This window comes from Tachyglossus aculeatus, chromosome 20, assembly GCF_015852505.1.
Source record: "Tachyglossus aculeatus isolate mTacAcu1 chromosome 20, mTacAcu1.pri, whole genome shotgun sequence".
NCBI classification, from domain to species: domain Eukaryota; kingdom Metazoa; phylum Chordata; class Mammalia; order Monotremata; family Tachyglossidae; genus Tachyglossus; species Tachyglossus aculeatus.
In genome coordinates this window covers 23,312,309-23,328,398 of record NC_052085.1, presented here as the reverse complement: position 1 = coordinate 23,328,398, position 16,090 = coordinate 23,312,309, and the positions used below count along the sequence as shown (strand labels likewise).

General features: G+C 42.9%; 1 protein-coding gene across 2 annotated transcripts in view; it reads right to left on the bottom strand.

Annotated features, from left to right (window-relative positions):
* Positions 1 to 15,204, bottom strand: part of TRPC6 (transient receptor potential cation channel subfamily C member 6) — a 65,013-nt gene extending 49,809 nt beyond the window's left edge. For both annotated transcript variants that reach the window (XM_038761884.1, XM_038761885.1), the window contains exon 1: positions 15,089 to 15,204. In XM_038761884.1, the coding sequence (XP_038617812.1) occupies positions 15,089 to 15,204 (116 nt within the window). The remainder of the gene's footprint in view (positions 1 to 15,088) is intronic.
* Between the last annotated feature and the right edge of the window lie 886 nt (positions 15,205 to 16,090).

The window sequence follows — 16,090 nt, the reverse complement described above, 5'->3', positions numbered from 1 at the left end:
GCACTTACTGTGTTGAGCACTGTACTAAGCATTTGGGAGAGTTAAATACAATACAGTTGTCAGACACAATCCCTCCCTATGGAGAGCTAATCAACTCTGGTATCAGAGATAAAGTTCCATCAGTCCATCCATCTTTGGTAGTGGGTTCAAGATTCTATCTGTAAAAGGGGGAGAGTAAAACCTGCCTTGTCTTCCTACCACACAGGGTTGTTGTGAGGGTTGAAATCAACTAATTAATTTAATTCATTTGCACTATAGTTCCTCCCTCTAGACCATAAGCTTGTTGTGGGCAGGGAGTGTGTCTTTTTATTGTTCTACTGTACTCTCCCAAGTGCTCAGTAAATGCTCAATAAATAGGATTGAATGAATGAATATTAATTGGTTCTCCAGGTAGCTGTCCTCTCCCCATTGTGCCTTCTATGTAAAGACTTATTTATTCATCTTTCCATTTTTAATTCCCTTTTTCCTCCTATCAGTAATTTATTCTAAGTCTCCTTTTTCAGACTGCAAGCTTCTTGAGAGCAGGGATTATGTCTTTCACCTCTATGGTACTTTCCCATGCATTTAGCAAAGTGCTTTGCACTCAGCAGATGGAAGTAGAACTAGAAGAAATGGTATTTATTAAGCACTCACTGATTGTCGTGCAAAACGCTCTACTAAGTGTTAGGAAAAGAATACATGAGTACTCAATAAATTCCATTGATTGATTGCTGAAAGTTAATATAGAAGAATTATTTTATACAAGTCAGGGAACCCTGTCAACTGGTCTCCTGCATGACCTTGGGTAAGTCACTTAACCTCCCTGAAATTCAGTTTGCTCATCTATAAAATAGGAATAAAATATCTGTTCTTCCTCCTTCTTGGAACATGAGCTTCTGTGTGATAGGACATGGACTGTGTCTACCTGATTAGCTTGTATCTACCCCAACACTTAATACAGTGTCTAGCATAGAGTAAGCACTTAGAAAATACTATTTAAAAAATCATCCCAACTCCCTTCTTGAAATATCAATTCCATTTGTGTCTGAAGACCTACATAGAGTACCATAAGAACAGGAAATTTCAACAATTTTGAGATAAAGTTCCATCCATATAACACAACTTTGGGGGATATGGTACTTCAAAACTAAAAACTTTAAACTCTATTTTCATAGTTTCATAGGATACCTAAAATTTGCTGTAACAACTTTTTGCCAAATTATCCTGTCTCAAATATAGAGTGCTTATGTATTGTGCAAATTATTTGCACTCATCTAATTTACCCTTCTCGTTGTTTTTATTTGTGCTTTTTATTGTCACTTCCTTCCTCTTTTGTTATTTACTCTCTGTCTGCTTCTTTCCTCATAACAAGTAGTTCCTCAATTTTTTTTTAATAAAATGCTCTAGGTTTTATTTTTTGATCAGTAAATTATGAACCACTAGAAAAAGCTAGAAGTCATTTCAAAATGCCTGCTTAATTTTACTTAGATTTGAAACTAAGTCATGGATAGTGCAGGGGCAAAAAAAAAAAGGAGGAAAATTGATCTGATTAAAATAAGACATAATCTATCACTCATCTACCTACTCACTTGTTAGAGCAAGTTCACTGTCTCCATTACCCACTGTCTGCCTACATCCTTCACCTTTTGAGTATTCCAATATTTCTCATTCTAATCTAATTACAATGAAAATGCCAGAAAATCAAAGACTATCAAAATGGAAGTTCATGTTTGACTAAGTTTCTCTTAGTCAATACGACTTTGCTGTAACTATTATTTTTGTCACTGGAATAGATTTAAAAATTTAAGCATTAATTTTTACTATGTTATTAATAATGTCTTTTAACTATTACATCACACAAAACTTTCAAATACTGCACTTTATACAAATCTTTAAACTCTGTTGCTTCCCCTTACCTATAATTACTTCAGTGATTAACTATCCTAATATATGGTAAGATTGTGTCTATTTTACTCTCTGAAGTGCTTGGTACAGTGCTCTGCACAGAATATGGGCTCAATAAAAGTTATCGATTGGCTGAAATACAAATTGGTGGTCCATTTGGAGGGCAAATTAATGTATTTTCTCTACATTGTGCTTTGGCTAAAGTTACTGTTACTAATCATAATGATATGCATGGTATTTGATAAGCACTTACTTCATGTGAAGCACTGTATTAAGAACAGGGGTAGATGCAAGATAATCATATTGATCACAGTCATTGTCCCATGAGGGGCTCACAGTCTGAGGGAGAGGGAGAACAGGTATTTAATACCCATTTCACAGATAAGGACACAGGCCCAGAGAAGTTCATTTATTGACACCTACTCTGTGTAGAGAGAAAAATGGCAGGGGACAAGAATATGTACATAAATTCTGCGGGGCAGATAGCAAGTGTTTAAAAGGTATAGATCCTAGATTTCAGAGCAGGCCAGTGGCAGAGCCAGGATTAGAACCCAGGTTCCCAGCTCCCAGGCCTGTGCTCTTTCCATTCAACCATACTGTTTCTGCTGTAGGGGACTTAGCCAATGTTCCCGCAATTTGATGGATTTCCAATTCATCCTTCAAACTGTTTTGCCAGTAAATTATTCCTTCGTGGCTCAAGGTGGCAATGCTGAAATCAGTGCGAGTTCTGAAGCAGTTTTGAACAAAATGCAGGCATTTTACATCAGTTAAAAAATGAGGTACTTAAACAATGGCATAATCATTTCTGTTCCTTAATGCAATTAAGGACCCATGGTAATGAGGAATGAGCCTGAAGTTCAACACCCAGCCTTTGCCGCTAAACTCAGAATGTATTATCTTTAAAATGTCTTCACTATTCAATAAAAAAAATCACAAAGGTCTGCAGCTGTGTCTTCCATAACTTAGCTAAATTACTGAATGACTCAAAAGGACAACAGAGATCAACTTCTAAAGTAAACATTACATAATCTCCTTAATCCATATATAACATGGGTTTAAAAAAGATGAAAAATAAAGAAGATACACACTTCAACTCATATCCCTCTAAATTTACAAAGTACAAAGAGAAAGGAAATTATTGGAAAATATTCTCGTATTTGTATTTAAATGCCATTTCATTGAATAAATTCAGCCCAGCTCTTTGCTGACATTTACCTAAATTCCAAATTCTCTGTTCCATCAGTTTATTTCAAATAGAAAAGAAGGATTAAAAGATAGAAGAAATAACCAAAGAAAGTTTCCACGGGAGGAGAGCACATATGGCCTAATGAATTAAATTTGGGGATTTAAGTTCATATCTGAGTTCCGCAAGTCACTTATTGTATTTTCTTTCCTTCTGGAAAAGAAGTACATGTGGATTGTTACTATTGTACGGGGCTACTTCCACTGAAAACCTCCCCTCTGAAGTGTTGAACCTCAGACAGACATTTTTATTTTGAAAAATAAAGTTCTCAGACATCTCATAGCAGATTGGTAGCCCAGCTAGTATTAATAATGACGGCATTTGTTAAGCGCTTACTGTGTGCAAAGCACTAGGGAGCTTACAAGGTGATCAGGTTGTCCCACAGGGGGCTCACAGTCTTCATCCCCATTTTACAGATGAGGTACCTGAGGCACAGAGAAGTTGAGTGCCTTGCCCAAAGTCACACAACTGACAATTGGCAGAGCTGGGATTCAAACACATGACCTATGACTGCCAAGCCCTTGCTCTTTCCACTGAACCATGCTGCTTTGACCTCTATTCATCTCACTAGGCCATACTCCTTCCTCACTACCCTGGCAATAGCCTAGTTGGCAGCTGCTGCCTCAGGGTCTTCAGTGGCGTTTCTTGACAACCCTTCACTTCATACCCATCAGCCAAGATGGCATGACAGACTGCAAACTGTCTGGCTGAGAGGTGGAAAAACCCCAAATATCCCCATATTTCCATCTCTTCACTTTAAACTAAGAATGTCTTTCAAATGTGTCAACCTAATGTACCACTTTATAATCTGTCCTTCCCACTCTTTCAAAAATTCTATCCCCAATGTTCTTGGGCTGTCATATTATGTTAAGAATTCAGAAAGAATTAGAGTTTCCACCTCGGTTCATTTGCTTTGCAGTTGTGAGGACACAAAATTTTGTGCAGGGCTATACTTCAATGCCACAACAGTGCCTAACAATAAATGTTCAAAGAGTAAACAGTTTTAGAATAAAACATACACCCTAAATGGCTCACAAGGATGAGTTCTGGTTATTTTACTTTTAAATTAGACTACAAAAATGATTTCTCAACAAATCAGGCTTTTTTCCTCCAATTTTGATTATTCTTGATGACCCCAACACCTTGGTTTAGTAAATATTCCTCTCAATTTGACTTCTTCTACGAAAGTGGGTTTCATTTTCCAAAGTCACTATATTTAATGATACTTTCACTTATTCTTTCTTCACCACTGTCTCTTTTTGTGTCATTTCTATGGAACATTAAGTCAATAAGCTATATAGGCATGTCTGCCTGGGGACATCTAGAATTATACCTCTGTCTTATTAATCGAATTGTACTTTCCAAGTGCTTAGTACAGTGCTCTGCACACAGTAAGTGCTCAATAAATACGATTGAATGAATAAATCCACCATAGTTATTGAGCACTTACTGTGTGCAGGGCACTGTACTAAGTACTTGAGAGAGTACAACTCAACCACATAACCGACCCATTTTCTGTGTGTCCCTGAGAAAGACAGCCAAAATAGGGTTACAAATCATGTCAAAGTTGGAATGAGGAAGAGAATCTGGGTCTTTCCTCTGAGTCAAAAGTAGCTTCATTTAGGCATTGTTACCACTCCGTCACTTAAGGGCCTGGAGTAACTATGAAATCCAGTGGCAGAATATTTTCCATGAAGAATCCTCCCGCTATTTTAAATACACATTTCTAGTATTCTCCCTCCCTTTTAGACGGCACCACTTGCCTGCTGTGAGACCTTGGGCAAGTCACTTAACTTCTCTGTGCCTTAGTTCCCTCATCTGTAAAAGGGGGATTAAATACCTAGTCTCCCTCCCCCTAAGACTGTGAGTCCCATGTGGGACAGGGGCTATGTCTGAGCTTATTATCTTTAATCAACCCCCCTGTTTAGTAGAGTGTTTTTAAAACAGTAATAATTATGACAACAAATACCACAACTATTAGTAGTACTACTGGTGTGAAGCTGGCTGTTACTGGATAATTCTGATTCACAACATTTGATCAGTAGGAAAGCACACTTACCCAAGTCATGGTTTTGCTCTTCCAGATGTAAGACAGCTTCACTGAAAATAACATGTAGTGGAGAGGAAGCTTTCACTTCCTGGGAAAAATAACTCAATAAACTTATTCATACTGGAGAGACAAAGATTGCTTCAATTGATCTGTGGATTTCAACTTCTCTAAGATGGGGGTGACTCTCCTCCTTGTTGCAACCCCCAAATCCACAGCATGGATCTGATCATGTCCAAGGTAGTACCCCCGTTTTTTGTTCTACTAGTAGTAGCAGTAAGAATAGTGTGTTAAGCACTTACTATATACCAAGCACAGGGCGTTGATATAAGAATCAGGCCGAACACCGTCCCTGTACCACTTGGGTTTCATAGTCCAGGGGGAAGGATGACAGGTATTTAATCCCTATTTTGCAGATGAAATAACTGAGCCACATGGTGGTTAAGTGAATTGTCCAAGGTCACTGAGCAGGCAAGTGGAAGGGTCAGAATTAGAACCCAGGTCTCCTGACTCCCTATTTTAGATTCTTAGGAGAGTTTCAGAGAAAGTACAAAACAAAAGACTTTCAACGTATAGGGGCAACGTGTGAAATACAAATGTAATTAAACATATGAAAGTCAAACAAACATTTTATAGAGAGTTATGTTTAAGTGCTAAACAGTTCACGGAGGGACTGGTGAGCTATGAACTATTGGTGAATTCTGTTAATATGGTTTGATCAGTGAAACTCACCTGGTATTTTTTCCATAAAAGGCCCTTAATTTGGGAAGGAGAAGGAAGTGTTTTTTTTTATAGAAGTAATAGCCACTTCTCTTTATGAAACAAATATTCAGCCTACTCCACTCGTAACTAAATGAACACCATTTAACACAATTGATGTTCTTAAGAGAAAAACTGGGGTGCTACATAAAGAACAATTACCTGCTTACACCCAAAGAGAATCTCTGGAAATCAGAGGGAAAACCTGATACTGCTTGCTGATTTGAGATTTAAAGTGGCATGAATTTTCAGACTTTCAATCCAATGCCTTGCACATTCGCCAAACCCCAAGAAGGAGCATTCTAGCTGTAACAGCATTTTTTCTCCAAACCAAATCTCCTTTGAGATTTAAGGAAAATGTGATTCATAAGAAACCATGCAAACAGAGTACTGATATATATTTCCCAAACAAGGTGTAATGATTTCTTGTCACTGGAGCTAAGAAAGTCTCTGGATGTCCCTGAAAATGAATAGTAGCCACCTTTTATATTCTACAGTGTAGTGTAGTTCAATTTATTTTAAGTTAATAGTAACATTTAATTCATTCAATGCTGTCAAAGGACCATGTTTTGAGGCAGAGGTTATTCCAATGTTGAGAGTGCAAGTTTTTTTGCAAAAAAAAGCATCTAATGCATTAAAGAGTTATTTTTTCTTACACACTAGTGCAGAGATCATTATTTCAGATAGGAGCTATACAAGTAACAGTTGTTCAATACACCCTACATTAAGTACCAGCTTTCTAGTCAACAGAGAAAAGACATATTATGTAATTTAGGAATCAGAGAACAGTTTCTCCATAAAAGCACATATTTTCAAAGTCTGCAGGACTTCTATAAATAAACTGCTCAAATTCTTATGTACTGAAGATGGATTTTTAAAATTTCACAAGTCATCCAACCTTAGCAGTTCAATTAAATGGCAAAAAAATCCCCCAAACCTTCAAACTCAGATATACTTTACTTTTCAAATGATAAATCATATAGTGTATTTGTGACTCACCCCAAATGAAAATCCTGGAAATTGGATTTTTTCATATATATGTCTTCAAATTTGAGGAAAAAGGATTTTAGTAATGCATGAACTATGGATTTAAAGAGTCAAATTATTATGGAGTTTACCTGAATATATATTTTCTACATAAATTATAAAAACATGTATTAAACCATATTTGTGACTAGCAAGAAGTGACATCAGGGGTAAAATTCTGATTGAGAATTTTCAAATTCCAAATTCAGATTTGCCACTTTCCGATCCTAGTGTCTTGTATGCTTCTCTAGAGGGGGAGGGCTGAACTACTTTTCCAGAGTCTCCTGTTGGTCCCCAAGCAGCATGGTTTGGTGGATAGAGCCCAGGCTTGGGAGCCAGAGGTCATGGGTTCTAATCCCAGCTCTGCCACTTGTCAGCTGTGTGACCTTGGGCAAGTCACTTAACTTCTCTGTGCCCCAGTTATCTTATCTGTAAAATGGGGATTAAGACTGTAAGCCCCAAGTGGGACAACCTGATCACCTTGTATCCCCCTCAGTGGTTAGAACAGTGCTTGGCACATAGTAAGCGATTAACAAATACTGTCATTATTATTATCATCATTATCACCCAAGGCATCGTGGACCCTTTGGAAGAGCTAGGGAAGTGCTTTCTGCTGGGATCTGGAACTTGTAAGCAATAGAAACAATAATTGCATAGCCATGGCTAATCCAGAAAAATATTATTGAAACCTGGGCTGGGCTACAGATTTTTATTTTGTGCTGAATGGTCTGGTACAGCCTCTAAATTGATCTATAACCTTCTGATAATTTCAAAACCTTTTCCACTTGGCTTGGTTTTGACTGGGCAACTCTAGACATAAGTGCTTTATTTAGTTCTGGTGGTAGTAGTAGAAGTGAACGCAACACCATTAGACTGTCAGCTCTTTGCACGGTACTCTCCAAGCACTTAGTACAGTGCTCTACACACAGTAAGTGTGCAATAAATACAATTGATTGACTGACTTGGTAGAGGGCCCTGCATAAAGTGCTCAATAAATACCACTGATTACTACACCCTTAAAACGTACTAAGCACTGGCTTTAGTGGAAATACACCAACGCAATAGAAGAAAACGTCTACTTTTTCAAACCATTGTATAGCAGCCTAGAACCTTGCCAGCCTCTGACAGCCGTCAGGATCAAAAACCATTCCATCTGACTGACCAAACTGAGCTGGACAGACTTGGAACCATTCCCAGGGAAATTCCAGCACTGACGACTCAGAGCAGTGGGGAGAATGGGACTTTGAGGACATTAGACTTGAAACTCCTTGTAAGCAGGGATTTTGTCCACCAACTCTATTGCACTGTACTTTCCCAAGTGCTTACTACACTGCTCTGTATCCAGTGGATGCTTAATAAATACCATTGATTCATTAACTGAGGATCAGAAGCTCCTCTGCTGATATCTCCCATTCTCCTAACTGGCTCAGAGATTCTCCTTATTTGCCCCCAAGCAACTAGAGAGAACTGCCAAGAGCCAGATGTACCCCTAAATTACCCAGTTTGCATCTCCTAACCACTGCCCTCTTCCCCTCCAGAATTTCCCCTAGTATTCCAATAGACCAGTCTGATTCTGTTTCCAAAATAAAACTAACCAAAGAGTGCAAAAAGACACTGAATAACACTAGAAAAGCTTACCTTTTTGAAAATCGTCTATTTGATTATTTTTTTAAAGTGCTAATTAAGGGATGAGAAACTTGTTATATCATACATACTTCTATACTTCAGTTTTGAAACTCGTTTGAGTAGAAATGGTATTTATTGAGAATGATTGCCCGACTGAAGAATCTCAACAGGATAAAGATAAGAATTTGTGCTTAGTAAATTAGTTATTCCATTTAAATCATTCATGTATAAAAAAAATACACAAGCAACAACTCCATAGTTCACATTTCCATTTTTCTCAATCCGCCTGCCTAAAAGATGATTTAATTGCTAAACCGTAAATAAAATTATGCTCCTTTTCAATGTTTCCCCATTTGTCAGGACAAAATGTTGTTTGTTCTCCAGGAGCAAATGCTGCAAATGAAAACCTGAAATAGATCCTAACTGGCTTCTGGTCATGTACGCCTTCAGATGAATACCTTGCAAGACTATTTAGTATATAAACACTGTGATTCCAGACGCCCTCTCCTGCTCAAGCCATTTCTGCTTATGTGATGCAAATAATACTAAATCACTGGTAACTCTATCATCCACAGGGTGAAAAAAAATTGTTAAAGAATTGTTAAGAGGAACAATGGTTCCTTACCTACTTCCATAATTGTGCATAGCCACGGTGCATTTAAGGGCCAGCTTAAACAAACAATATTGTCATCTTCAGGTTATTTGAATGCTGTATATGACAGTCATGCAACCAAAACCATGTGGCCTAAAAATTTATATATGTATATATACCTATATATGTAAATTCCCTCTCCTTGGGAAGTCACCAGCAGAGCTATCAAAATCTGAGTTCCATGGCTATTGAAAAGTCATAATAAAGCTGAATATTTTTGCTTTCTTTCCTCCCCTAAACCTACCCCAAACTCCCACCCAGTCTTGCAGGCATTTTACAACTATCGTTTTGTGCCATTCCTGAATCCCCCTCATTTTCCAAAGGCATTTATTAAGCACTTACTATGTGCTGGGGTAGATACAAGCTAATCAGGTTGGACATAGTCCCTGTCCCACAAGGGGCTCCAAGTCTTAATCCCCATTTTATAGATGAGGTAACCGAAGCACAGAACAGTGAAGTAACTTGCCCAAGTCACACAGCAGATAAGCAGCAGAGCCGGGATTGAAACCCAGGTCCTTCTGATTCTTGGGCTCATGCCCTTTCCACTAGGCCATGTTGCTTCCCAACCTAATTAGGATGGGTTCGCCAACCTACTGAAAGCTTCTGCTTTCTACCTGGGAATTTACGTGCCAAAGATGTTGACCGTTAAAACTGAGGTCAAGGTGAAAACCTTCAAAAATTGATTTGTGGAGCTTTTGATGCTTAAATTCTTGAAAATCATCTTTGCTCACATTCTCCTTCCTACCTGGAATTTCCTTCCTTTCATACCTGACAGACTCTTATTCTTCCCCAGCCTAAAAAAAAAAAATCACATTTCCTCCAGGAAGCCTTCCCTGACTAACCTTTCATCTCCCCACCCTATTTCCTTCCCTTCTGTGTTGACTACACGCTTGGTACTGTATCCCCTCAATACTTTGATACCCAGTCCAAACCTACCATACCTACATACATTTCCTTATACTCTGTTCCAAAGAGAAAGCAGTGGAGGAACAGGAGGAGGAGGAGAATAATAATTGTGGTGTTTGTTAAGAGCTTACTATAAGCCAAACAGTGTATTAAGCATTGAGAAGCAGCAAGGTCTAGTGGAAAGAGCACGGGCCTGGGAGTCGAAGGATGTGGATTCTAATCCCGGATCTGCCATTTGTCTGCTGTGTGACCTTGGGCAAGTCACTTCATTTCTCTAGGCCTCAGTTACCTCATCTGTAAAATGGGGATTAAGACTGTGAGCCCCACGTGGGACGGGGACTTTGTCCAACCTGACTACCTTGTATTTACCCCAATGCTTGGAACGGTGCTCAGCACATAGTAAGGCACTTAACAAATGCCACAATTATTATTATTACTAAGCATTAGGGATAGATACAAAATAATCATGTCCCACATGGGGCTCACAGTCTAATTTATTTTAACGTCTGTCTCCCCCACTAGATTGAAAAATTCCTTGAAGTCAGGACTCATGTCTACCAATTCCAACTCTACTCTCCCAAGCACTTAGGACAGCGGACTATACGTAATAAGTGCCGATAAATACCACTGATTGATTCAGCAGATGATTTTCCATCATGCTGTTCTCCTTTAGGAGCGCAGGAGTTCATAGAACAGTTATTATCTTCAATGTTCAGCCATATTAGACACAATTTGCCCCTAGGATTTTAGGCCACCTCCCCTCTCCCCGGACCTCCCGAAATTACCCTGAATTCCCACATTCAGGGAATGTGTCTGTTTATTGTTATATTGCACTTTCCCATGCACTTAAGTACAGTGGTCTACATAAGGTAGGCACTCATAAAAAAGGATTAACTGAGAGAATCGCAATCAAGAAGTGAGAAGCAGGTTGTCCTAGTGAATAGAGTGTGGGCCTGGAAGCCAGAAAGACCTGGGTTCTAATCCCCGCTCTGCCACTTGTCTGCTCTGTGACCTTGGGGAGGAAGAAAAGGTATTTCATCCCTCTTTAACTGATGAACAGTCACAGAGAAATTGGCATGCCTATGCTCACCCAGCAGGCAAATGGCAGAGGTGGATCTAGAGCCATTGTTGGGTAGGGATTGTCTCTATTTGTTGCCCAAATGTACTTTCCAGGTGCTTAGTACAGTGCTCTGCACACAGTAAGTGCTAAATAGACACAATTGAATGAATGAATGAACCCAGGTTTCTGGACTCCCAATCCTGTGGTCTTTCTTCTAGACCATGCTGCCCTTTCCCTCCCACCGATTATTGACATGTTGCATCTTGAAGACACACTGCTACGCTTTCCATCCTGTTTTGGCTGAGAACCCCCATTAACTTGTATTTACCCCAGAGCTTAGTACAATGTTGGCACAGAGTAACAGCTTAACAAATAGCATTATCATGGATAGATTGGGACTTTGCCAAGCACCCAACAGAATGCACTGCACTCACTACTACTACTACCCCTGTTACAACTACGTTTATTAAGCTTTTCTGCTAAACTGGTACAATATGCTTAAAAAGCAATACTGAAATAGCATACTATTGCTACAACCACCAAACGCAGACACAATCAGTCATTAGTAGCAGCATGGCTAGTAATGAGAAGCAGCGTGGCTCAGTGGAAAGAGCCCGGGCTTTGGAGTCAGAGGTCATGGGTTCAAATCCCGACTCCGCCACTTGTCAGTTGTGTGACTTTGGGCAAGTCACTTCTCTGTGCCTCAGTTACCTCATCTGGAAAATGGGGATTAAATGTGAGCCCCCAGTGGGACGACCTGATCACCTTGCAACCTCCCCAGCACTTAGAACAGTGCTTTGCACATAGTAAGCACTTAATAAATGCCATCATTAGTAGTAGTAGTAGTAGTAGTAGTAGTAGTAGTAGTAGTAGTAGTAGTAGTAGTAGTAGTATATACTATGTGTAGGGAACTGTAATAAGTACTTGGGAGGGTAAAATCCACAATGCACCATTTAAATAAACGCTGTGGAGTCCTTAGCCTGTTTCAACATAAATCCCTTTGGGGTGTTTATTATTAACAGTCTTCAGCCCTGCTGATGAAGTTAAATCCAGAAGCATCAGGCACACTGGATACAGCACAGGTTTGGGAGTCAGAAGGTCATTGGCTCTAATCCCATTCCGTCACTTGTCTGTTGTGTGACCTTGGGCAAGCCACTTCATCTCTGGGCCTCAGTTCCCTCATCTGTAAAATGGGGATTGAGACTGTGAGCCCCATGTGGGACAGAGACTGCGTCCAACCCGATTGGCTAGCATCCACCCCAGATTCACCCCAGTGCCTGGCACATAGTAAGTGCTTAACAAATACCATAATACGTGGGTGCAATGATTTAAAGTTGCCTAGGCTTGGACCAAGCCCAGATATTTCAATTGTGTAATTTTTTTTTTACTATCTCTGCTGTTTGCCTTATATTAGAAGCGTGAGTATGGTACCGTAATAGAAATTCTGACATTTATAAAATTCTGGTAAGTATCATTCATAATTATGGCATTTATTAAGAGCTGATTTGTGCTAATTGCTGGGTCAGGTTATTATTATAAATCAGGGCGGTACAATCCCTGGGCTTCGGGAAGAAGATCAAAGCCTATTAGAGGAGATGTGGATTCAGGGTGGAAACAGTGGTGTCTGGCCATCACCCAACCCCCTCCTGGATCCACTTGTGGGGCTTAGGGTGGATCCAGCAGTGGGTGGGAGAGCACTGTCACCCCCTCCCCGGGCCTTGGCATCTGGCGGAGATGACCGGAGGCTACTAGGCCCCTCTGTGGGGAAAGCGCATCCTGCCACAACTGACAACAGCTTTTCTTAGGAAGCTGCCTGCCGGGGGAGAAGTTCAAGACAATCTCCTAGGTGCAGATGTTGCCTGCGGGAGGCCGGACAGGAGATGGAGGGAGGGAAATGACTTTTTTGGTCTCTTTTCCCTCCCCTCCTTCGAAGTCCAGTCCCGGAATCCGTCCTGGAGGGGTTTCCCCAGCAACCGGGTCCCTGGGGCTGGGATGTGCCAGCCCATCCTGCTCTCCGGGATGGGGGGGGCTCCCCTGGCTGGGGAAGGGAGAGGCCTTCATCGTTCGGGCCTGGGGATGTACTAGACGCCCCCTTCCCTTTTTCCCCTCTGCTGCGACCCCGAATGCTGGGGTGGGGGTAAGGGGAAGCGTTGCTCCCACCAGCCCTCCGGACCCATCTCGGATATTGCCTTCCACTCACTCTATCCCCTTCTCTTAGTCCCTTCCGGACCCCTAAAACAGGGTGGGGGGTGGGGGTCTTTGACTGAAGACCCTCTCTCCTCGTTTCCCCACGCGCCCCCTCACCCCCCGGAGGCACCCCCTCCCTAGTAGGTGCTAAATTCATTCAGTCGTATTTACTGAGCGCTTACTGTGTGAGGAGCACTGTACTAAGAGGTTGGGAAAGTACAAGCAGCAATAGAGACAATCCCTTCCCACAGCGAGCTCCGAATCAGGGGGACCCCCAAAACATCCGGGGGGGAGGAGGTGGGGGCAGAGCCCACCGTCTCAACCGAATCACCCCACCGAACGTTTATCACAGCCCCGACTCCGACCCGCACAGGCAACACCGACGCCCCATTCAGCTGTGTGACTTTGGGCAAGTCACTAAACTTCTCTGTGCTTCAGTGACCTCATCTGTAAAATGGGGACTAAGACTGTGAGCCCCACATGGGACAATCTGATCACCTTGTATCCTCCCCAGCGCTTAGAACAGTGCTTTGCACATAGCGCTTAACAAATATCAAAATTATTATTATTCCTTTTCATTTATTCATTCAATCATATTTATTGAGCGCTTACTGTGTGTAGAGCACTGTATTCAAGGCTTGGAAAGTACAATTTGGGAGCTGTACATGTCTCCCCTTTGACTGGGGCTAGACCTTAGACTTCATGTGGGGTAGGGACTGTGGCTGGTGTCCACCCCAGGGCTTAGCACACTGTTAGCACACTGCTGGGCACCTAGTAAGCGCTAAGCGTCACATGCAATTACAGAGCCACACGCGGGCGGGCTAATTTCCAGGGATGGACGCGTAACTATTCAGATGCACGGATGTCCAAACCCCCCAAAATCACACAGTGGCTCAATTTGGCGCACACACATGCACACACTCACACATTGTGTCACACCTTTGACACCTGTCTTATTGTTTTGTTTTGTTCTGTTTTGTTGTCTATCTCCCGCTTCGAGACTGTGAGCCCGCTGCTGGATAGGGACCGTCTCTATCTGTTGCCGATTTGTACTCTTCCAAGCGTTTAGTACAGTGCTCTGCACACAGTAAGCGCTCAATAAAAACGATTGAATGAATTGTGTCACACACAGTGTCAAACACAGTGTGTCACACATATTGTGTCACATAGACACATTGTGTCACGCATACAGACACACTGTGTCCCCCACACACAGACACACTGTGTCGTCCCCCCCCACAGACACATTGTCACACACACGTGTCACACTCGGACACATTGTGTCACACACGCAGACACACTGTCACACCCAGACATTCATTCATTCATTCAATCGTATTTACTGAGCGCTTACTGTGTGCAGAGCACTGGACTAAGCGCTTGGGAAGTACAAGTTGGCAACATATAGAGACGGTCCCTACCCAAGGGCGGGCAAGACATTGTGTCACGCTCCCAGACACATTGTGTCACACACAGACACATTGTGTTGCACGCAAACACATTGTCACACACACACAGACTCATTGTGTCACATCCACCTTGTGTCTCACACCACACACACACACACACACACACACACACACGCACGCATTGTGTCCAACCCACAGACACATTGTATCCCACCCACCCAATTGGGAGAGTGTGAGCCCCAAGGAGGCTTCGGGAACGTCCCGGGGTGGGCCCCCCCCCGGTACTCACCCGGCCTGGTGGTAGCCCTGGAGCTGGAGCTGGTCGCCCAACTCCGAGTCGATGAGCAAGTAGTCCTGGCTGTCGTTGCGGGGGCGGGCAGGCCCGTAGGGGCGCGGGGGGTCCATGGACACCACCGGGGGCCGGGCCGGGGACTCCGGGGGCTCCGGGGGTCGTGCCGAGACTGGGGAAACCGAGGCCAGCCCGGGCGGACCCGACCACCACGACCCGGGACCGGCAATGGGACCAAGACCAGGACCAGAACCAGCCTCGGGACCAGGACCAGATCAAGACCAGAACCAGGACCAGATTAGGACCAGGACCAGCCTCAGGACCAGATCAGGACCAGAACCAGGACCAGATTAGGACCAGGACCAGATCAAGACCAGAACCAGGACCAGATTAGGACCAGGACCAGCCTCAGGACCAGATCAAGACCAGAACCAGGACCATATTAGGACCAGGACCAAGACCAGATCAGGACCAGACCAGAACCAGCCTCAGGACCAGGACCAGAACCAAGACCAGATCAGGACCAGAACCAGAATCAGATCAGGACCAGAACCAGCCTCAGGACCAGAACCAGCCTCAGGACCAGCCCCGGATCCAGCCTCAGTACCAGAAGCAGACCAGGACTAGGACCATCAGGACCCGGACCAGCCTCAGGACCAGCCCCAGATCCAGCCTCAGTACCAGGACTAGAAGCAGACCAGGACTAGGACCATCAGGACCCGGACCAGTCCCAGATCAGAACCAGATCCAGCCTCAGGACCAGCCCCAGGGACCAGCCCCAGGACCAGGACGAGGAGCAGCAGGAGGAATCTCGCCCACAGGGCCTGCCTGGGGCCGCCAGGGTCCTGAAGCCAAGGGGCAAGAGCGGGAAGGGGCGTCCCGGTCGCCCAGCACGCCCACACGGCGCTGCCTGCAACGCGCACAGTCCGAATGAGGAAGGAGTTAGTGGATCCTCCCCCGCTCCCCTCCTCATCCATCCCTCCCTCTGCTTCCCCTCCCTCT